General features: G+C 34.7%; 2 protein-coding genes across 2 annotated transcripts; one reads left to right on the top strand and one right to left on the bottom strand.

Moving 5' to 3' along the window:
* Positions 1-2,871: 2,871 nt before the first annotated feature.
* Positions 2,872-7,584, bottom strand: LOC120170806 (exonuclease 1-like). Its single transcript, XM_039178673.1, has 14 exons — positions 7,330-7,584; positions 6,678-6,797; positions 5,787-5,910; positions 5,536-5,673; positions 5,204-5,413; positions 4,851-5,027; positions 4,693-4,764; positions 4,477-4,600; positions 4,154-4,332; positions 4,017-4,071; positions 3,592-3,938; positions 3,442-3,493; positions 3,065-3,284; positions 2,872-2,969 (listed from the first exon to the last, which is right to left on the bottom strand). The coding sequence occupies exons 1-14, from the start codon at positions 7,488-7,490 to the stop codon at positions 2,888-2,890; spliced, it is 2,061 nt and encodes a 686-aa protein (XP_039034604.1). The 5' UTR covers positions 7,491-7,584; the 3' UTR covers positions 2,872-2,887.
* A 2,192-nt stretch (positions 7,585-9,776) lies between these two features.
* Positions 9,777-14,805, top strand: LOC120170825 (bidirectional sugar transporter SWEET2a-like). The gene is made up of 6 exons (XM_039178684.1): positions 9,777-9,800; positions 11,187-11,255; positions 11,390-11,426; positions 11,649-12,031; positions 12,149-12,262; positions 14,698-14,805. Exons 1-6 carry the CDS (start codon positions 9,777-9,779, stop codon positions 14,803-14,805), a joined length of 735 nt encoding a protein of 244 aa, XP_039034615.1.
* Positions 14,806-23,862: the final 9,057 nt, after the last annotated feature.

Consider the following 23,862-nt stretch of genomic DNA (forward strand, 5'->3'; position numbering starts at 1 on the left):
TTTAATAATCATTCATGTCAACTTTCACAATAAATATGAACATTATTTGAAGTTAGTCATTAAATTTATTTTTTCCTTTTACGATAGATGTAGTCAAATTTATCACCGCATCATAATCGGTATATTTTGCCCTATTATTTAATTTGATTCATCTATATAAGAATAGTTGAATATGAGATTCGGATTTGATAAACTTTGATTCGATTAAATTTAGGTCATATTATTTCTTTAAAATGAGACCGGGAGGTGAACTGTTTTAACCGACTCTATCTGATTTAGTATAATTATTCTTTATATATTAATCATAATTGTTATAATATTTCTTTCTATGTTTTTCTTAATTAAGTGTTTATTTCATCTAATAAAAATAAAAATTATATATATATATATATTAGATAAATATGAAGTAATATTATTAAACATCATTATTAAGTTACATACCGCAATTGCATATTACACTCCACTGTTAATTTATTTTAATTTTGTTGAAAATCTGGGTGACAACTGTACCAAGGGAACTACTCTTCGAACCCACGTGCTCATGAAAAAAAATTCAAAACACTTTTATAAGAAATATTATTAAATTAATCAGACCATATATTTTTCACTAAAATGATATTAATTGGATAAGGATGAAATTGACAACGAAGGCACGTATGAGATCAGCTCACGTGGGTCGCATCATAGCCATAGATACTTTAAACACTACAAATTCCCCCTTTTAATAAAAGAACAATATTAATATTTAATTGTTTTAAGTATTTTGGCTGAAAGTGTGTGGTCGTTAGGATGCAAAATGGGTTATTTGCAAACAAGTCAACTTCTTTGCTGTAATTATTAGATTAATTGCATTTGTTTTAATAATTACAAACTCATTTTGACTTTGGCTAACGTAACGTATATAAGCTGGACACAAATCGATTTAGGTTAAATTATGGTTTTAGTATTTTTATTATGCTTAAATTTGAATTTAATATAATTTATTTTTACCCTGTATGATACTATTAGCATTAGCTAGTCGAAATATCAACCAAATACTGAAGAAAAGTTTTTTTTTTTTTAATATTTCTTATAATTTATCATGTTAGACATGAATTTTGTTTTGCGTTAGAAGAGTTCTTTTTTTAAACAAAAAACTCACATCATGATAATTAATAATACTAACTTAGAATAAGTAATAAAATTATGAAAGCACAAGAATCAGATCATTTTATGAGGATATGAATTGAATTATAATGTAATCGTGAATACGGGTATGAAAATTTCAAATTATTATATATTTTATTTTATGTATTTTATATAAAAGAATCTGTTTTTATCTCTTGAAATTTAATAAGTTCAAGTTTATCATCTAAAATTTTAAATTTACTCATAACATACAATTCTGCGTTCGTCCCTCAATATAATTATTTAATTATAATTATAATTATAATTTAAATTTTATTTTTGAAGCTAATGTGATTTTAGTAAAGATCGAAACTCAAAATTATTCTGATGGAAGTCGGAATATACTTCATTTATATGTTTATACAATTGAATCTATTTTTTTTTATTTAAAAGAAAAGAAAAGGACAAATATATCATTTTGTTATGAATTCTCATTTGACCTATCTTCAAGAAGAAGAAGAAAAAGTAAAAAGAAAAAGATGATCAAAAGCACATATTCAAACCATTTTCAATTTCCAGAAACGAAAAGAATTTGATGGATTCCACAAGAATGAGCCTTACATGCAATATATATATTGATTTGTAAATAGTAAGCTAAGTTAAGATAAAGATAAAGCTGAACATAAAACTAGAGAGAGAGAGAGAGAGAGATCGTGCCGCGAAGCATTTCTTGTTTGTTGGGCTACTCAATATCATTGGAATGCACTCTGGGAACCATCTTTTTAATATACTTTTAGGTAACCTACGAATTTAATACTTAAATTATCAAATTTGATCCGTTTTATTTAAATTTTCATTTTTCTAAAACCATGCTTAACGTTTAGTTTTCATTTCATTTTAGTATCCGTCTTACCTAAACTATCGGTTTTAGTCACCTAAACTTTCTATTTTTTTCTTTCAAAAGTTTACGTTAACTTTTGAATGGAGTATTAAAATGAAAGAAAAACTAAAATTTTTAGAACAAACTAAACTTATGTAAGGTTTTGAAAAAAATTAGAAGTTAAGATACTAAAAGTATCAAAACTGATAGTTTAGGTACGAAACGTGTAATTTACCCTTTTATCTAAGTTTTAACGTGAAGGTTTCGGTTTACGACTTCTTATACATCAAGTCTCCCATTTGTTGTTCAACTTGTAAACCTATCAATGTGGGGGAAAACTGGTTTTTGAGAGACTTGTTGATACCAAATTCAAAGCCTACCCTTTTGGTTTTGGCAAAGGATTGTTCGGTTTGGGATTAAGAGAATGGTTGCACGTAAACGTTGGAATTTGGATATGAAACTTGTTTTACATTATCTATTAGTTTTAGGAATGGTTTCTAATTCGATTTATTAATTGAGCGATTAAAATAAGAGCAAATAAAACGTTGAGTGAGTAAATCAATTTTTTTTAAACTTCAATAAACAAAATAGAAGTGAAACAAAAGTTAAGTGATGAAATTTGTAATTTACCCTTCTAGCAATTCATTATAAGCCTTTTTCTCAATTATAGTAGGCCACCGAGCCGCCGGTGGGTAGGAGACCACCAACACCGGAAGAAAAAATTACAGTATTATATTAGCCAAGAATGAAATTTCAATGAACAATAACAATAGTAGAACCAAACGTTGTTGGCATTTTCTTCAGTCAGTAGAGCTCCACATAGATGAACAATAACAATCCTGCTGGCTGCAATTCCCTTGAGCTCGTTACGTACAATGCCGGGGAAATATTTTTCGAAACTCAAAATCTCCGAGATGCCAATGCGGCCTTCTTGTTTTTTGGTACATATGCGAACCGGTTAAAATCTACAGCAGCAGATGACCTTCAATGGATAAGACCAAGTTTTAACGGATGAAAGCTTGGAAGTACAAACTTTAAATGAAATTTCTCCAAGGATAAAGATTTAACTCTGTTTACCTGTTAATACATTTGTTCTGAGCATATTTCAAAGGGGCTCGAAGACCGCTGGCACGAGAACCGGGTGATGAGAATCTAAATGATGATATTACTGAAACAAATCTTTCCATGGATTTCTCTGCTACGTTTGAGTAACGGCCTAAATGTGAAATGTTGGATCCAAATTTTGCCTCTCCAGCTTTCGTCTCCGCAAACGTTTCGAGATTAGGATCACGATCACCTAGAAATGAAATGAATAACAGGTAAAGACTCTTACATCAGATTTGTAAGAGTCATATAAATTACAAACACCAGATTTAGCACTAATCAAGTTTAGTTTATCAATCCATAATGAAGAACACCAGATTTGTTCATTATGAGTTGTGATTAACAGGTACCAGTATCATCATGGGATGCATCCATGTAGATTTGCCGGGGATTCACATTTTCCTGAAATAAAAAAAAAGAAAAATAATTTAATCGAGAAACACGAGAAAAAGCAATAGAGTGGATTATAAAACCTTAAAAAAAAAAGTGAAGGCACTGACCAGTTCATCGTATTCAAGTGAGGAAGTTTTTCTTTTTGAAGCCGTTCCTTTAAAATAGTTATTCCCATAACTATCAGGAATGCTAGTCTCGGCGAACTGAATGATATTATCATCCTTGCCAAAAAATTTTACTTGTTTATCTTCTTGATCATTTGTGTCAAATTGCTTCTTCTGAAAGTACCGACTTCTTACAATGCTCTTTTTGCTGTCCGTTAATGTTTTACTTTTAGCCGCATTTGCAAGGGTACTATAATTACGCTCATGTGAAGCTGGAGAATGTCTATGTGTTGGCTGATCAGATTCTAGCGGCAACACAAGGTCTTGGCTTCTAATCTCATCCACCCTGGCTTCTATATCCATGAACACACAAAGTAAGCTTTTAAATGGTAAAATTATAAACTAATCTATCAGATATGTACTTTTACCAGGATTTGGAGATGCTGCATACTCAGAAAGCTCGGAAATGAAGACGTTTTCTTCCTGCAGAAGTTGAGCAGAAAGCGTAAAAAACAATTACAACTATTTAAATGAACTAAATGTAACTCTTACTAACATCACTCACAATGTTGTTAGTATTCTTTGAGTTGAGTGAGGTTGACAACAGGGTATCAATTTTGCAAGAAGCATCCTCTGCAGTAACGTGTTTGTCAGGACTGAGAGAAGAATTAGCTACCATACTGGACTGCTTAGGTGATACCCGAGGGGCCTTGAAGTTTCGTTTTGCTTCAAGAGATGCAAAGCCTTTAATTGTTAAGGAACTACAATTTACAAATAAACAACTAGACAGCTTCTCGATAACTGAATAATGCTCATTCTATATAATGCAACTTTCCCCCTAAATATGTCATAAATCAAAAGCTAAAAGAGAGTAAAATCAAGGGATACAGAAATAGTTGGTCAGAAGGTTCTTCTGCACAGGCAAATCTAGCCTTTTTCTTTCACTCTCAGGCTTAAGACTTTTCAGCTGTAAATTTCTGTCGGGCACCAGCTGAGAACTGTCACCGATACCCTGTTGAAGGACCGAGTAGTCAGGAACAATCGTCAATTAGTGGAAATGATGAAAGGGAAATATAGAATTCAAATACTAAATAGAACAATTACCCGAAATGGCATTTGCGTAAATGGATCAAGTTCACCTCTTGCTATGCCTTGAGCTATTTGTTGGGGTATCCGCGTATTCCAAATTAAGGTTTATCAAGTGTTTATCAATAGAGACTAATGGAAAAAGTTTTAACTAATCAGATGATTTACCAAGGATATGGGCCTAAAAAGTCCAAATCATCACCAATGTCATCGGATGTGTCAGATAAATGTACAATATCTTCTGCGATTGGATCATAGACTCGTTGGCACTGAAATGTTAATATTGCTTTCTTAAATGATTCTTCATAAAGAGGAGGAACTGAAACAGTGCTGTATCTCAAGTGCTTAATCACCTACCAGAATTTTTTTAAAGAAAAAAAAAGGAAACAGATGAAAAGATCATCACTAGGTGGATAAGAGACAGTATGCAAACAAGTGACAGAGACATAAAGAAATAGTATAATCAAAGAGAAGAATCTCTCGTGTTAAAGATATTCAATGTACCGGGAACATCCATGATAGCGCGCACCTTGTCATAACTTTTGAACTTTTTAATCAGAGCATGGGCCCTTCTCAGACCCATTCCTGGCAGTGACTGCAAATAGTCACAACCACTAAGAATACACATCTCGAGCAGCATCTGTTTAGTGAATCCGGCAAAGCTTAGCTCCTTGTTTTTCTGTAGCATCGAAGACTTGAACTCAACACCTTGCCCAAACTTATCCATTTTAAATATAACCTGCATTCAGATGAAGTATCATAGAACTTTAAAATCTGAAAGATGAATAAAAAAGAATTTCTCGTAAACATTGGAGAAACTGCAGTATGTTGTTGAAAGTAGTTAATAGCTACACAACTCACTCTAGGACAGCCAAAGGGTATAAGATCAGAGTCCTCGGTGATTACTGCATCGACCTGTTTGCTGATAGCCAAGAAAGTCATTTGTGCATCTGCCTCATAAGGTGCCACAACATAACATATATTCTCCCGCTTCAAGACCTTCCACAGTCAACCATGTCAAGAAAGAAACAACAGAATAACATAAAAGGACCTTTTAACATTGATTTCTTCTGAAAAATGTAACAAGATCTCCTTCAGAATTTGTTACTTACCATGATTAGTTCGTGTGCAATTGAGGGTGAAATGTCAACAGCTTTTTGGTAGCACTCATAAGCAGCAGTTGAATTTCCACATAATTCATGTTCAATTGCTCGTGCAAGATTTTCCTTCCTTGCCCTGCATTTATGAGGCATGGAACATTTCTTTAGACCATGCTAGGAGATCATGAATTCAGATCATCCAATAATGGAGTCAATCAGACTATACATATCATATCCCCTGGCATCTATACAGTAGAGAGGGGAATCACAACATAGAGCCCCCACAAAAGGCAGGTTGAGTTGAGTTTGTACATTCTTAATTTGATATTTTATTCAGCAGTTTTTTGGCATGAATAGGAAGCATTCATGTGACATTGCAGAGCACCTCAGAGAAGATAACTTCCTCATACAAAGAAAGCACTTAACTACTTGCAGATGTATCAAGTAACAGAACCTATCTAAATTTCTTATTTCAGGTTGATCATACAAACCATGTCAATGTGTTGACTGTGTGAAAGCACCTATGATTGGTAAGAAAAATTTAAGTGACAATACCTATGTGAAAATTGGTTTCAACTTTATAATACATCCATGGATCAATCTGGACCTAAATTTTGAAAGGGTAAGCAAGAATGATTGGTAATAACAACTCATAAACAGGCCGGAGAACTGAAACAGAGCTAGATTCATACTCGAGCACACCAAATATACATTAAATACATAACACCTGAAGTGAATAGGCAGTTGACATAAAAAAGGACAGTGACATATAATTAGGACTACCACATCTTAAGTAGCACATCCATTTGCTAGTTGGATATGAAGGCAAGACCAACACATTCATATTTTTCGTGGTAACCAGAATCATGTTAAGTAATTCTGGAGAAAAGACATCTAACATACCTTGCACGCTTGTTCTCTTGCTCAATCTTCATCGGAAGAAGACCCCCATCAAAAACAAGAACCGGTTTAACACCATGATGTCGTAGCAAATTCACCCTATGCATACAATACTCAATGTGCCTAGAGGATCAAAAAACAATGCACCCGTGTTACTAAAACCAAAGGAGTAAACCTTTCCTTCATCCACACCATCTTTTGTCGTTAAACAAAGTGAACCAAACTCGTAAAGCTTTAATTTGAGATGAAATGGGAACTCAATACATTTTATGCCTAAATTTTACCTTTTTTTTACAACTAAAACTACATTGCAGAAAATCCATTTCTATTTTACCTTAAACAATTCTGAATAAAGAAATGCAAATAAAAATCAAAAGCCATTGATGTAAATAAAGAAAACAAAAGAGGCATGCTTTCGAATATTCTAAAAGAAAAATCCATTACCCAAATAACCCACATTGATGTAATCTCGATACTTTTCATCAAAAGAAAAAGAATGCAACTTTTTTCAGGCTAGTAAGAAACTTCATCCAAAGAATACCCATTAACCAATTTTGTCCAAAACCTCCCAGGAAAACCCAACGATTAGATAGTCATTTGATGTGCATTTATATGTTTTTTTAAAGAAATTAAAGCCAGAAAGAGAGAAGGAAACCTGGAGCTGGGTAATCCTTTACAGAGCTCAGTGCTGCAAGACAAGGCTCCTTTGTGGAGCCAAGAATAGGTGTCGATAGCTACGCTACAGCCCTCGAGCTCCTTGATATGGATCGGTACCATAATCGATTTCAATAGAGGCAAAAGCCCTTGTATTCCCATTCCTACAGCTGATTCGGCGATGGCTTGAATTTTGTATCAATGGAGAGTAAACGACCAGCGCCTTAATCTTGCACTGTTAAAAGCATATTTGCAGATAAATAGAGGGAAAGATTTGAGGTTCAAGGAAGAAATAATGGCCCAAATTTTGGGCGGGAAAATGTTTGGGATGATTTCATGGCCCAAACTTAATTTTGAAGGGGTCAAAATATAATTCCACAATTATACAAAATTAAAATTTCATAATTTTAAGAGACTATTGAAAAATAATAATTTAGAACTTATAAATTTAAATATAAATTAAATTAAATTTTATTATTTCATTTTAATTATATATTTATTAAATCTATATTTATGTTTGATTTTAGGGTAGAGTACATAAATAACCCTTTGATTATAGGATATTGTTATTTTTAGATGAATTGCATCTATGTATTCCGACCAAAGAGCAAATAAATCTTTACAGACCAACCAGTACACTAACCCACTATACAAGCAAATCCCAGTTTTCACAGAGTGCACCATGCCTAAGCAACCGTCGTTGCTTAACTATACTCTTGAATTTGAACCTAACAATCTCTCGAGCATGCTTAAAAACCTTTTCCACAGAGAACTCAACCTGAACAAACACACTCGCATATCTTTCCCTCAAGAGCATATAAATGCAACCATTCTAAGCAAGCCTCAAGATCAAAGCAGGCAGGGAACGCCTTTTCGACGTGCAACAAACATAAGCGGCTGAGTCCTGTGAAAATCATATGCACTTAAAGAAACAGACTACAAGCGTCTTGAAAACTCACATTGGAAAAAAAGATGATCCCTCGTTTCCTCCCCCTCTTGCACAACAAACATAAAGACTCGACATTCAAGCCGAAAGAGATCAGTCTGCTCCTAGTAGGCAACCTATCAATGACAACCATCCAAGCAACCATTGAATTCCTAAAAACATGCCCCGAGTGTCAAAGGATCCTATCCCAAGGCACCTTAGGCCCCTGCTCCCTCACAGCTTTCCAAATACACGCAACAGAATATAAGGAAGGTTGAACCAACTCAGGCAAACAAGCAGCCAGACTTCGAAAACACAAAATGTTAAGGACAAGCATGGATCCAGAAGGAAACACCTTTAAGAACATACTCTTGGATCCAAGCAATCCAAATATACCCCTCATGCAATAACAACTTTCGAATCAACAAAAAAAAAGCCTCATTCCAGACCTTAACATTATGCAAACCCAAACCCCATTAGACTTGGGGGTGCAAATCTTCACCCAACTCACCCTAGCTCATTTAACAAGCTTATCCTCACCCTTCAAAAAGAATCTAGAGCACAACTGATTAATGCAATTGATCACAGCATCCGGAAGCATAAGCTGCCTACTCCGGAAATGTTGAATACTATAAAGGACAAACTGAATCAACTGCCATCTCCTAACATAGGAAAACTTCTTAGCCATTCAAAACTGCAGCTTAGAAGAAATCTTATCCAAAAGAGGGGCACAATCCACAACAGAAAGCCTTTTCGCCACCAAAGGGATACCCAGGTAACGAACAGGAAACGAACCAAGCTTTATCCCCAGAGCATCCTTAAAGGCATCCAAATCAGAAACAACCATACCACTCGAGGATAACTCAGACTTAGCAGGATTAATCTGCAAACCCAAGAACCCAAAAAAGCATCTATAATATGCCAAACACACATAATAAAATCAACCAAACCCCGAGAGAAGACCATCAAATCATCAGCAAAATACAGATTTGTAAGGCTAAGACGATGACATTTATGATGATAGGAAAAAAATTTATACTCTGCAACCAAGTTCAACAAACGAGACATAACATTAATAGATAACACAAAAAGATAAGGGGAGATGAGATCCTTTGCCGAAGCCCTTTAGCATCACTGAAAATCCCCCCACCAAACCACCATTTAAAGAATCAAAAATTTAGGGGTAGAAATACACTCCTAATCCAACCAATCATGGAAGCAGGACGTTAAGGGCCTTTAAAACAAAAAAGATAAACTCCCACTCTACATAGTCGAAAGCTTTCTGTAAGTCCAACTTCAAATAGCATATAGGACAAAGAGTGGTCCTATTGTAACCACAAACAAGTTCCTAGGCCATAAGAATGTTGTCCATGATGTCTCTGCCAGGGATGAAATCATAATGGCTAGAAGAAATCACCTCAGTAAGAAACCCCTTCAATCGATTCACAATAACCCTTGAGATGCATTTATAAACCACATTGCAACAAGAGATAGGCCTGAAATTCCTCATGAAACAAAGATTCATGGCCTCTGGGACAAGAACTATGGTAGTAGTTATAGGATATTATTTTGCTGAATTTCTCGATTATTAAAATGTGCGAAATGATCTTTTAATTATAAGATGTAATTTTATTTATTCCTCAACTATTAAAAGTTATGAAATGGTCCTTCGATTATAGAATATTATTCTATTTAGTCCCCTAACAATTAAAAGTTACAAAAAATGATCATCAAACTATTTATATATTCCAAACTCATCATATTTCATTAAAAACTTAACTACCATATGAGCTGGACACTAACTTACTGACTAAGATGTAATAAAATCATATTTTAATAATGTTTATTGACACCGTCGTTGCTTTCAAGCACTGACCCGATGACATAATATAAACGAAGAGTCAATCCACAAAATATAGCTCAAACAGTTATAGGATTGGATTTTATCACATCTCAGTCAACAAGCTAATGTCTAACTCGGATTATTACCAATTTTTAATGGAAAATGACGAGTTTAGAACATAGAGATAGGTGACAAATTTATAACTTTTATTGAAATACTCAACAAAAAAACGGTCTATTATTAAAGGATCATTTTAATAATTATTAGACTCAATAAAACAATACTCTATAATTAAGTAATCATATGTGTATTTGTCCCATTTTAATATGTCCTACTTGGTCAAATTTTGAGCTTTGTATAATATAGTTCTTCCTGTGACGCAACTTGAACCAGCGATTTGACTGAGGTCACCATTCCTATCTCTACAATCAGCTCCAAAATGCATATCCATTTAGATTGGATACCAGATACGTATTGCAAGGAAGAAGACACCCAAACACGAGAAATCATTTTATGCTTTCGGCTCGTTATCTATGACCTCAAATAAAAAATTATTAGGTGAGACCACAAATAACTTCAGCCGCATCTAATAATATTTCTCCAAACAAATACAGCTACATACTCAATAAAACACGTGGCTTACATAAATAGATAACGACATTTCAAAAACGTGTCAACATCAGGGCCTGCTAAAAAAAGGGAAAAGAAAGAAAAACAAAGTCTCCCACTTGAAGCTACACCAATAATATATATCTTCATTTTACACCGTATATCTTAAGCAACCCTTCTTTATCGAATGAAACAGATACTTCTCTTGATTTGCATGCAAAAACATGAGTCCTGCATTGAACTATCTTTTGTGAATATCGATCAAACTTAATTCTCACAAACATATCGAACTCGAAACTTTACTTGAATTACTTGAAAGATATTACTATAATTTGTGAATATCGATCAAACACGCAAACGACAAAGAGAAGGGAAAACCCAGTGGGGAGCAAAAATCAGAAATATTATTTTCCCACAGGTGGTTTGTCAATCATCTCTGTCTTATATTATTAATAAGCTCTTTCGTGGGGTTTATCTGCAGGAGGACAACATGTCTTTAAATGTGATATCTTCTGTTTATGCAATCTGCAGTGATGCGGCCGGGTTGCAGGTAGGGTTTTCCTTTTCCATTTCTGGGTTTATTTTGATGCTTTCATGGATGAAGATGATTTTCGGTTTAGGGTTTTCTTGTTCATCAAGCCACATTGGCTTTTCTGATCTGTTGCTTTTTCCAAAATTTTCCAGGAAACATCTTTGCTTTCATGCTGTTCTTGTCGCCTATGTAAGTTCATTTCCGAAAACAATGCACAAAATGTTTAATATGCAATGTTTATTTGCACAAATTGAACTTTGTCTGTTTGTTTGTTTTTTCAGACCAGCATTTAGGAGAATCATCAGAAATGGTTCAACAGAACAATTCTCAGGGATGCCATATATATATATATATATGCTCTGCTGAACTGCTTGATTTGTCTCTGGTATGGTATTCCCATTGTTTCCCCAGGTATCATCCTGGTGGCAACTGTCGATTCCATTGGGGCGGTTTTCCAAACGCTATACATCTCCATCTTCATCGCATACGCCGAAAAGCCGATGAAGTTAAAGATGTTTGGGTTCCTGGTATCGGTTTTCGCCGTATTCGCTTCGATCGTCTTCATCAGCCTCGAGCTCTTTGACTCCCCGGCACGGCAATTGTTCGTCGGATACTTGAGCGTCGCGTCCCTAATCTCCATGTTCGCCTTCCCTCTACTCATCATTGTAAGTTCACTAAACGCTTTCGCCTTTTTCCGATATTCCGACGAAATCGACTCTCTCATCCGTTTCCTCTTCCAGAATTTGGTGATCAAGATGAGAAGCGTCGAGTACATGCCGTTCTCGCTCTCCTTGGCGATGTTCTTGATGAGCCTAGCTTTCTTTCTATAAGGAATGCTCAAGCACGACCCTTTCATCTATGTAATTTTTTCTTTCTCTTTTATTTTTCTACTTTTCCCCCTCATTTTCTAGTGTTTGAATCTTTGTTGTGAAAATTCTCTGCCATTGATGCATGTTCGTAATGGAATTGGAACAGTTCCGGGGATTGCACAATTGGCCTTGTATGCCTATTTCGAGAGAACAAAGGCATCCTTTGATTCATCCTTGATATAATGTTTGTTATTGATGTGCTACAAAAAGACCCGACAAACTTGACCCGAACCCGATTACCCGAACTGATTTATTGGACCCAATATTAATCCGAATATGATAATTAAATAATTTAAACTCGATCCGAAAGCAATTTGAACCGAATTTAACCTAACTCGAAAGCAACCTAAACAGAAATTAATTTGAACTGAAAGTAATCCAAATCGAAAGCAAACCGACTTTAATTTACTCAATTTGATTTGAACCAAACATTGCCCTATTTTTTACTTAATAAATGAGTAAAAATAGACGAGTGATTTATTGTTATTATATTTATTTTAACAATGTGATGGGTAATAAAATAGTATATGTTTTATTATCTTTTTTTAATTATACTCCTAGTTAGCCAACAATTTTGATAATAGTTTAATAAATATCAGTATCACCTTTGATAATAATTTCATGGTTTAATATTAATTTTTAGTTTGAAAAATTATATTCATATTTGATTCGATAATTTTTAAAAACAATTAAAAAATTAATTGAAATAAGAATTATAAAATAAAATTACTACATACTATTTTGTTTTATATATGATTAACATTAATTGTCATCATTTAAATAGTATACTCAATACTGTATATTTTAATCAACTTTTAAAGAAAAAATTACTTTTTTATAAACATAAATTAACATGAAACACAAATCTCAAATAAAGAATTCTCATTCAAAGAACCAAAAGTATTCTCTTGTACATCAAACTCAATTACATTGAGTTTCTTGACAAAATTTTCTTAATAAAACTTAAAAGATCAATATAATAGTTTAAAAAAAAATCAAATTCAACCCTCTTAAATCTTAAAATATCAGAAGACATAAATAAAATTGGTAATTTATTAAAAATATTAGATTTATAATAAAAAATAAAAATTTTAAGAAGAATATAAAAGTAAGAATCTAATTGTAAGATTGAAAATGGTAATAAATAAAGTTTATTTATCTTACTTGTAATAAAATATTAGATTTATAATAAAAATAATAGAAAATGACTGAAACTAAGGAGATAATATTAGATTCATAATAAAAATAATATAAAGTTTATTTATGTTACCACTAAAACTTAACAAATAAAGTTATTTATTATTTTTTAAAATTTAATAAAAATATTACATTTATAATTGGTAATAAAATTTTTAATTAAAAATGTATTTCTTTATCAAATAGTTCTCATTATAAACTTTTCATATGATATTAATATAAAAATTTGATAACAAATTCTAACCCATAAAATTTTGATAATAAATTCTAACACGTATTATAAGATTATATTTGTATCAAATTATTGATTTATCATCTCTAAATGATGGTTTAGTTCAAAATATTAAACGATTAAGAATTGAAATTAGGCCTAAATGATGAGATTAAAAAACAAGAAGAAATATGTTTGCAAGAATATATCAAGTAGCAAACAGATTCCTCTCCGAATCTGCTGGTGTTTGGATTGTTCTGTTTTTATAGCTCGCTGCTGCGCTTGGTTGGGTTCCCCGTGGCATATTAAAATTAGTGGTTTATCTTTGGAAAATGTTTTCAGAATTGTAACGAAGAGGCTTTTTAGTGTATTCTTGTTTTGGAATCTAGTGTGTTCTAAAACTAATGTGAGAGTTGAATTTTCTTGACATCGATTAGGTTTACTCTTTTTCCTCCGATAAGATTAGACATTAGAGGGATTTTTTAACCAGAATCTAACGACGTTTTAATTTATATGATATTGCTTCTACTAATCATACAAATTTCTTTTTTTAAAAAAAACCCTTAAAATTTTTCCTTCTTCCGTCATCGTCTTTCCCTAAATTTGTGCTCCGAATCATCATTGAAAACCCGATATGGATTTGGATGCGGTGTTGTGGGTTTGAAGAATTGGAATCGGAATTCACCAAAACGAGATCGAGATTCGGGCTCGGCGGACCATTTAACTCAGTCAACATGCTTTGAACCTTAGCTTTGTTTAGACTCTAGGTTTCTATGACTCTGCACGCAATCCAGGAAAAAGAAAATCCAAAAATTTATACTTATTTCCATTTTATAGTGAAACCATGTAGTCGTGTTTGCTAAATAGTAGGTGATGGTTGTAACCACCTTGGTGGGCTGGCATAACAATAGATTCTTCCAGGTCTTTTGTATAACGCTATATATGTGATAATGAGAAATGAAAGAAATTAGAGCATTTTGTTTAAAATACCAGAAAGCTCAACATGGTATCGGTTGCCTGGGGAAATGAAAATATCCTTCTTCCTTAGCTACTTCCTGTTTGTTTTCTTGGGATTGCCATGGGTGACACGGAGGCTTCCTCAACGGTGTTCCAAAGAGTCTTCACCAATAAGAAACTTAGCGTGGTTTTGGATGACCACGACTTTCTATTGTGGAAACAATAGGTGCTTTTGGCAGTACGTAGTCATCGTCTTGAGAAATTCCTCACTGGTGACATCAATCCACCACCGGCGACGGTGGTTCTGGAAAATGCTTCGACTACTGAAAATTAAGCTTATGCACTCTATGTTGCGCAGGACAGTGCCCTCGCGTCGTGGCTTCTGTCAACGATGACTCCAACGATTCTTCCCCACTTGGTCGGTGCTGATACGACCACGCAGATTTGGGCTACAGTCACGAAGTTATTTTTTTCAGCAAATAGAAAACCACGATAATGAATTTGCATTATCATTTGAAGGCTGCTCATAAAGGGGACGCAAGCATGAGGGTATTTATTCCTCAAGGAACTTAGTGATACCCTCGTTGCGTGTGGTTGCTCGATGTATCGACCGTTTATCACCGTCATCACTGCCAGCAGGGAACCCTTTACCTTGTGTTACGTCAGTGCTGATTGATGCAGAAATTCAACAAAAAAGTTTTTAGGAGGCTGATAGTTTATCTATTAGTGCGAATGTTGCCAATCTTCAAGTGAGTGACTCGACGGTGAAAGAGACGACCAAGTCGACAGGGCTAGCGTTTGGATCGTCTAGTTATCGTCCGGGTGGTCGTGGTCGTGAAAAACCTCGGCTTCAATGCCAACTCTATGGCAAAATTGGTCATTTGGTTAACTACTGCTGATATAGGTTTGATAAAACCTTTCACGGTGTCTCTACTGATGGCTCTCTGTCTATGGGTGCTCCATCTGCGCATTCTTGCGTGTTTTCCTCGGGTCCTGCTTGTGGATGTCGCAGAGCGTGAGACAACAATACTATAGCTACGGCAACTTCTTACTGTTCTAAATCCAATCCAAATACTTGTGGTTCAGCTCCCTCGGCTGGAAAATGCTTTGTGGATTCTGGGGTCACTCATCATGTGACGTCGGAGGCTGACAATGTTGTTGGAGGCGAGGAGTATATTGACAAGGGTAAGCTTGTGGTTGGTAACGATAATGGCTTGTCAATATCTAGTGTTAGTCACTCTTGTTTACCTGCATATAATTGCACTTTGAAGTTAAATAATTTACTTCATGTCCCTCGTATATTAAAGAATTTAGTATCAGTATCTAAACTTACTAAAGATAACCGAGTGTTTCTTGCATTTCATGCTCATAGATGTGTGAACTGAGATGAAGATACGAGGGCGATTTTGCTTGAAGTATGAGAGAAAGATGGTCTTTATGAGTTTAGTTCTACTTTTTTTGCATAATAATACATATGCTGAGTGAAATGTGGCTTGTGAGGTTGTTGATTTTCGTTTATGGCATAATAGAATGGGACATCTGTCTCGAGATACTTTGCTTAAAGTTTGTAGAAGAGACAATGTTAATACAACTTTGATTACTGATCAATATATATGTGTTGCTTGCCAATCTGAAAAAAGTAATTCCTTGACCTTTTCCAAGTGTCTTACAACTTATAATGAGCCATTTCAGTTAATATTTGAGGATTTATGGGGACCTTCTCACGTCATGTCCAATGGCATTCGATACTACATGTCATGTGTTGATGTGTGTACAAGGTACAATTGGGTTTGCTTATTGAAAGAGAAATCACAAGCTTTGTATGCCTTCAAATTGTTTCAACGATTAGTGCGCGTTCAGTTTGGAAAGGAGATAAAGGAAATCCAAAGCGACACTGGGGTGGTGAATTTCGCCCTTTCACCAAGGTCCTTCAAGAAATTGGGATCCGACAGTCTTACCAGCCCTCACACATCCCAACAAAATGGCGTTGTATAGCGAAAACGCCGCCACATTGTTGAAATAGCTCTGGCCCTTCTTGCTCAAGCCTTATTACCGCTTCATTATTGGTCATATTCAGTCGTTACGGCTGTTCATTTAATTAAATGATTATCTACGAGAGTTCTCCATGGTTTAACTCCGTTTGGCAAGAACCCAAGCTATGATCACTTATGTGTTTTTGGATGTCAATGCTTTCCGTATCTTCGCCCGTTTCAGCCCCACAAGCTTGCCTTTCGATCAGAGGCCTGCACGTTTTTGGGCTATAGTATCCAACATGAGGGATATTTATGTCTTGTGTCGAATGGTCAGGTTTTTATCTCAAGAAACGTAAAGTTTGATTAAGGCGTTTTCCACTTTGTAGGACAGGTTAAGGCTACCATAACTTCACCTCAATCGATTCCATAGACCATGATTGACGTGATATCTGGTGTAAGACAAACTCGGTTTCCCTCTCCTGTTCCTCATGCGTTTGAACTTGTTTTGCTCGATAGTGGAGTGGGTGATTGTGCGTTTGGATTGCCAATGAACAATAATGATGAAGTCATGGGGTTTGAGTCTATCGTTCCAGCAGGTTCAGCTATTCAAAGCCATGCTATTAATGACGTGCCTCTTGGTGAGAATATGGTAGAAAATTCGAACCCCCAGTCGAAGCTACTGTTGTAAGTAATTTACATGGACATTATCTTCACCTTCCAATGTGTATCATATGGTCACTAGGAGCAAAGTTGGTACTTTCAAACCCAAAACTTTCTCTGTTCATACCATGGTTGAAGGTGATGAACCAATTTCCATTCATCAAGCGTTGTCTTCACCTGTTTCGAAAGCCGTAGTCATGGTCGAATATGATGCCTTAGTTTAACTAAAAATTGCTTAAATCATGTATTTTGATTATATTTCGTATTTTGTGGATTAGGTTGAAGATTTGGATAAATCAAGTTCAAAATCTAATGATTAACATGATCTTCACAAAATCCCAAATTAAGGAAGAAAAATCGGAATTCAAGAAGTTGGCAAGACCAGAAGAGGTTTTCGCATAAGGCGTGGGCATGGCTTATTCATCTTGAGCTATCGCAGAAGAAGTCTTCAGTTAAGGCGTGGGTGCGCCTTATCAGTCCGTACAACCCTAAATTAGGATTACAAATTTACAAGAGAAAAAGAGTTTAATGACAGCTGGAAGACTCTTTTGAATTATTCTTATCTTTAGAAAAGGATGAGAGCATTTAAAACTCTTATTTTTGTGAGATTTTCTTTAAGAGAAACTTCCTTATCTAGAGTAGAAAAATCCTTATAAAAGGGGAGCTAGGGCATGAAGTAGTTATCAAGTATTTCAATAAGTTTTCTTTAAGTTTTTCTTTTGATTTTCTTTCAATTATGAGTGGCTAAATACTTTTGTTCCAACTGGAGGATAATTGAAGTTTTGGTTCTTTAAGGATTGTGAGATTTAAATAATTTTCATTGTTCTTTTACTTCTTTGCTATTTATATATCTTCTGTTTTTATTAAGAATTATTGTCTTGATTGATTGTGCAAAGGATTCGTTGTTCAATTATCAGGTTGATTAATTGCCATTTAGAACTTTAAATCCGTAATTGTTTAAACGTTCTAATACTAGTGGTAAAGTAACATAGTTGATTTTGATTATGTTATGAAGGTATATAACCTAGTCTAAATGAATCGAGCTTGTGTATTTGTTGGCTAGAATTGGTGGTCTTTCTAGTGGATAATGCTGTTGGTAGATTAAATCTTAAGTGCTTGTCTAGGGTTGTTCATTAACAAGGGTAATAGTCAAAAAGCTTCTCTTGATTATCGAGAAACTAAGGAGAGACATGTTGTTAGAGCTTCTCAATAACCATAACCAATTTAGTGAAAAGTAGAATATTTTATCATTGCATCTATGATCAATTCTATGAACCAATTCTGAAATTACCTTTAGTTGGATATTTGCTTGATATTGATCTCTCTAAATTCTTAGTTGATTATAATTGTTTTTTTTATTTTTCTTTATTCTAAAACCCCCTTTATTTTCTTTAATTTTCATTAAAATAAGTCTACCCAATCCCTGTGGATTTGACCTTGCTTATCGCTACTACAATTTATATTTCTAAAAACAAGTATTATTATTTGTTGGATTAGACACCCACCAAATTTTTGGCGCCGTTGCCGGGGATTGGTGTCATTTAGACGTATTTTAATGCCCCGTCCTTCTCGTGCAGGTGAACTCCAATATGATCCTGAAATCGAAAAGACCGCTTGCAGGTTAAGAAAAGAAACTAACTTGTGCAACAAACAAGCTTCCTCTTCATCATCCCCTGAATCGGAATCTACACTAAACTTGGTTGATTCATCAAGAGATTCTGAAATAGAAGGAACAATGGCCAACGAAGAAAGAACTCTAAGAGAATTGGATGCACCAAATGTGAATCAACAACCGCTCTGCATTGACTACCCAATTTTGGAGGTAGCTTTTGAATTAAAATCTGGTTTGATTCATTTGTTGCCTACTTTTCATGGAATTGAGAATAAAGATCCTTATAAGCATTTGAAGGAATTCCACGTGGTATGTTCAAGTATAAGACCGCAAGGAGTGACTGAAGAGCAGATAAAACTGCATGTTTTTCCATTCTCGCTAGCCGATAGAGCTAAAGATTGGCTATTCTATTTACCCCCTAGTTCTGTGACTACTTGGGCCGATATGGCGAGGATGTTTCTTGATAAAATTTTCCCTGCTTCAAGAGCCGCTGGCATTCGAAGGGAGATATGTGGAATAAAACAAAAAGATACTGATACCCTTCACGAGTATTGAGAACAGTTCAAACGACTGTGTGCCAGCTGTCCTCAACATGGGATTTCTGAGCAACTTCTCATCCAATATTTGTATGAATGACTTCTACCCATGGAGAGGAAGATGATGGATGCAGCCAGTGGATGTGCCATAGTGAATAAGACTCCTCACGATCCTAGGGAATTGATCTCCATCATGGCCGCCAATTCACAATTTGGCTTTAGGCAAGACACATCTTCAAGAAGGGTGAATGAGGTAGGTTCTTCCTCCATTGAACATCAATTATCGCATCTCACCTCCCTTGTTCAACAACTAGTTGTAGGAAAAACGCAGCAAGTGAAAGCTTGTGGGATATGTGCTGCGATCGGTCACCCAATTGACTTGTGCCCTACACTTCAAGATGATTCTCATGAGTACACCAATGCAGTTGGAAGGTTTCCCGATCCTCCACAAAGGAAATATGATCCTTACTTAAATACCTATAATCCAAGATGGAGGGATCATCCTAACCTTAGTTATAGACCAAGACCATCGCAATTCCAGCATTTTCCACTTGAGCAGTCTTCTTCAAAGCCAGGTATGTCTCTAGAAGAAATTGTCAAATCACTTGAAACTAATACACAACAATTTCAGCAAGAGACAATAACAAGCATATAAAATTTGGAGAATTAAATGAGTCAATTGGCATCCTCCGTGAGTCGGTTAGAATCCCAAGGTAAGTTACCTTCACAAATCATTGTTAATTCAAAGCAAAATGTTAGTGCAATCACATTGAGAAGTGGAAAGGAGTTGAAGAAACCTAGTCCATTGGCACATAGAAGAGCCTTAGAGGAAGAAACTGAAAAGGAAGTTGTTGCTCCTCAAACTCAGAAAGACCAACCTAAAAGACTCAAAAGCGAAAAACTGAAGGAATTTGTCATAAAACCTCCTTTTCCCTCTAGATTCGCTAAATCCAAGAAAGAAGCAAAAGAGAAAGAAATTCTTGAGACATTTCTCAAGATTGAGGTAAATACTCATTTACTTGATGCAATTAAACAAGTACCTCGATATGCTAAAGTTCTTAAAGAATTGTGCACCAACAAGAGAAAGCTCAAGGGTAATGAAAAGGTAAGTATGGGGGAGAATGTTTCAGCTGTCCTCCAGAAAAAACTACCCCCAAGTGCAAAGATCCAGGTATGTTTACTATCCCTTGTAAACTCGGTAATGTTAGGATTGAAAGAGCAATGTTAGATCTAGGAGCCTCAATAAATATCATGCCTCTTTATATTTACTCATCTCTGAATGTTGGTCTTTTAAAAGAAACATGAGTGATTCTTCAACTTGCTGATAGTTCTAATGTATATCCCGAGAGAGTTTTAGAGGATGTTTTGGTGCAAGTTAATGAATTGGTTTTTCCTGCAAATTTTTATGTGCTTGATATGCAAGAAGATGATTCTTCTAAATCAACATCAATTTTGTTAGGAAGGCCATTTTTGAAAATAGCTAGGACAAAAATTGATGTAGATGATGATACACTTACCATGGGATTTGATGGTGAAATTATTAAATTCAATATTTATGATGCCATGAGATTTCCTAGTGATGTGTCCTCTGTTTTTGTCATGGATGTTATTAACCCTTTAGCATAGGAAACTTTTGATAAAATGAAGATGACAAGTTGAAAGATACACTCAACATGAATTTCACTTCTGAAGGATTATCGGGAATCATGAAAAAGTTTGTGTTGGATCTTGATTTGCAAGATACAATCCAAGAACTAGAATCACTCAAACCCATGAGGTATGATGTATCTTATATTGAGTCGCCTCTTTCTCACACCAAGCTTCTTCCTTCTCTTGTGCAGGCACCAAAATTGGAGACAAAGCCTTTGCCAAATCATCTGAAGCATGTATATTTAGGAGAAGAGGAAACTATGCCGGTGATCATTCCCAACAAATTCTCTTGATTAGAAGAAGAAAAGTTGATTCGAATGATTAGAGAGTACAAGGAAGTTATTGGGTGGAGGAAACAATTCTCTATTGATGAAATACAAAGTTTGGATACATGTCAAATATATAAGGTCAATGATCATCGTTTGAAACCTTTTTATGAAGGTTTTCTGGTGCATACTGTTGGTCACACCATTTTGGAGTACCGAACTTAGGATGATTGAGAAGCTATAACGTCTAGCCAAAGATGTTAAAGAAATGTGCTCTTGAGAGGCAACCCAATTTTTTTTTTTTTTTTTTTAATTTCTATTTTCGTTTATTTTATTTTATTTTATTTTATTTACTTGATTTTTCGGAGTACAATTAATCTTGTTTTCCTCTTTAGGTCAGAAGATGAATTTTTGTAACCCGTGGGCACGCTTTACAAAAGCAGAATTATTCCTAAGTCTCTCACTATCATGAAGATGTTTTTGTATAAGACGTGCCTACGTCTAAACTCAGCACCACTTCTGGTTCAGGAAACAAGATTCAAAGAAGCTTTTTAAATATAAACGTGCCTTATCTTTTCTTTATTTTCTGTGCTCCTTCATAAGAATGCGCGACACCAGCCATCATCTCCACTCAACCCGACCCACGTCTCCGCTCAGTCCGAGAATCAACCTAGCTGACGCACATCGCCTTCACCCTAGCTCGTGACAGATATCATGGTTGATGCTCAACATTTTTAGGGGCATTTTTTACTCTTATTCTTTTATGGTTTTTGAGCATCTATTTTTGATACATTGAGGATAATGTATGGATTAAGTGTGGGGGAGAGTATTTCATACATGGTTTTGCTTTGAACATAATTTTGCTTCAATTTTTTTGAAAAAAAAACAAGTATGCTTTAGTTATTGTTTGTGATTTTTCTCTTCGAAATTCCAGATTCTTTCGATGTTTATCCTTACATGATTTGGATTGTTGTGAATTATCGAATTAAGTTGAAGCATAATAGGGGATTAGCTTGAGTAGTTGAATTCTTATTTGCTACACACTGGTTGATTACTCTTGATGATTGATTGAATGAAAAATGTGTGGGATTTGATACATGTTTATCATTTTTGTGAGTTTTTGGGCCAATGAGCACTCACTTTCAGCATGCTCTATTTCTTGATTGAGTGATTGCCATACATAGTTAATTTTTCTAGAACTTGCTTTGCTATATATGTCGAAGACCACATTTTAGAATTGGATGCATCAAGAACGATAAGGGAATTTAGGTGAAACCACTTTTAGCTTTCGTAAAGAGCCCACCCTAATTATCACCCTTAGAAAGCTAATTTCGAGCCTGAGCCTTTTTGTTTGAAATTAACCATGGTACAAGCAAATATTAAATCCTTTTTGTTAATTTCTCCTCATTTGAACCTTGAATTGGAGGATTGTATGAGCTTCTTCACATGAGAATTCAAATTATCTTGAGAAGATCGGAAGATGTTGGAATATAGTGATCCGAGTTTCAATTTCTTTCATTGAAAAAAAATAAAAGAAAAAAAAGAAGCAAAATTGTGCATAGGAAATAAAGAAAGAGAGATTGTGCAATGAAAAAAAAAGTTACGTGGCTTGAAGAGAACATTTGAGATTGAGTTCCATGTGGATAAGTTTGTATGACTCATTCGATAAAAACATCTCAAATTCTTTTCCTACCAAACCTCACCTAAGCCCCATTATACCCTGTTTGAGACCATGAGGTTTTTATGCATTCAATTCATTGACTAGTGGTGGGGATGTGATATGTTAGCAAGCCTATGGTAAAAATTTTCTATGTTTTGGCCTGAGAGTTTATTGACACCCTAAACACTTCGAGCGTATTGAGTGAATCCAATGTGAGGGTATTACATCCCATTGCATTTTGATTTTGAAAAGATTGACGGAGTGATTATTCATATATGTTGGTTTATGAGAATTTCTTCTACGAATTGCTCATTCCTTACTTGTGTCCAGATTTGAGTCTTTAAGGCATGATAATTTTTATTTTGGAAGGATGAACAAATGAAGAAGAAGGATTGATGTCGAGAAGAGTTATGAATTTGAACTATTATATGCTTGAGGACAAGCATTGGTTTAAGTGTGGGGAAATTTGATAAGATGCATATCAGACATATATTATATGATATTTTCCTCATATTTGAATAACTAAAATTGCTTAAATCATGGATTTTGATTATATTTTGTATTTTTTGGATTAGTTTGAATATTTGGATAAAACAAGTTCAAAATCTAATGATTAGCATGATCTTCACAAAATCCCCAAATTAAGGAAGAAAAATCAGAATTTAAGAAGTTAGTAAGACCATAATAGGTTTTCGCATAAGGCGTGGGCACAACTTATTCATCCTGAGCTATCGCATAAGAAGTCTTCAGTTAAGGCGTGGGCACGCCTTACTAGTCTGTACAATCCTAAATTAGGGTTATGAATTTACAAGGGAAAAAGAGTTTAATGATGGCTGGAAGACTCTTTTGAATTATTCTTGTCTTTAGAAAAGGATGAGGGCATTTAAAACTTCTATTTTTGTGGGATTTTCTTTAAGAGAAACTTCCTTATCTAGAGTAGGAAAATCCTTATAAAAGGGGAGCTAGGGCATGTAGTAGTTATCAAGTCTTTCATTAAGTTTTCTTTAAGTTTTTCTTTTGGTTTTTTTTCAATT

This window comes from Hibiscus syriacus, unplaced genomic scaffold (assembly GCF_006381635.1).
Source record: "Hibiscus syriacus cultivar Baekdansim isolate YM2019G1 unplaced genomic scaffold, ASM638163v2 tig00111794_pilon, whole genome shotgun sequence".
Classification (NCBI taxonomy): domain Eukaryota; kingdom Viridiplantae; phylum Streptophyta; class Magnoliopsida; order Malvales; family Malvaceae; genus Hibiscus; species Hibiscus syriacus.

Coding starts and splice junctions, on each gene's coding strand:
- LOC120170806 (XM_039178673.1), bottom strand. CDS start 7,490: ATGGGAATACAAGGGCTTTTGCCTCTATTGAAATCGATTATGGTACCG. Junction 4,601..4,692: donor TTACGCAAATGCCATTTCGG/GTAATTGTTCTA, acceptor GTCCTTCAACAG/GGTATCGGTGACAGTTCTCA. Junction 2,970..3,064: donor CAGAACAAATGTATTAACAG/GTAAACAGAGTT, acceptor TATCCATTGAAG/GTCATCTGCTGCTGTAGATT.
- LOC120170825 (XM_039178684.1), top strand. CDS start 9,777: ATGGCCTCTGGGACAAGAACTATG. Junction 9,801..11,186: donor CCTCTGGGACAAGAACTATG/GTAGTAGTTATA, acceptor GTTTATCTGCAG/GAGGACAACATGTCTTTAAA. Junction 12,032..12,148: donor TGCCGTTCTCGCTCTCCTTG/GCGATGTTCTTG, acceptor CTCATTTTCTAG/TGTTTGAATCTTTGTTGTGA.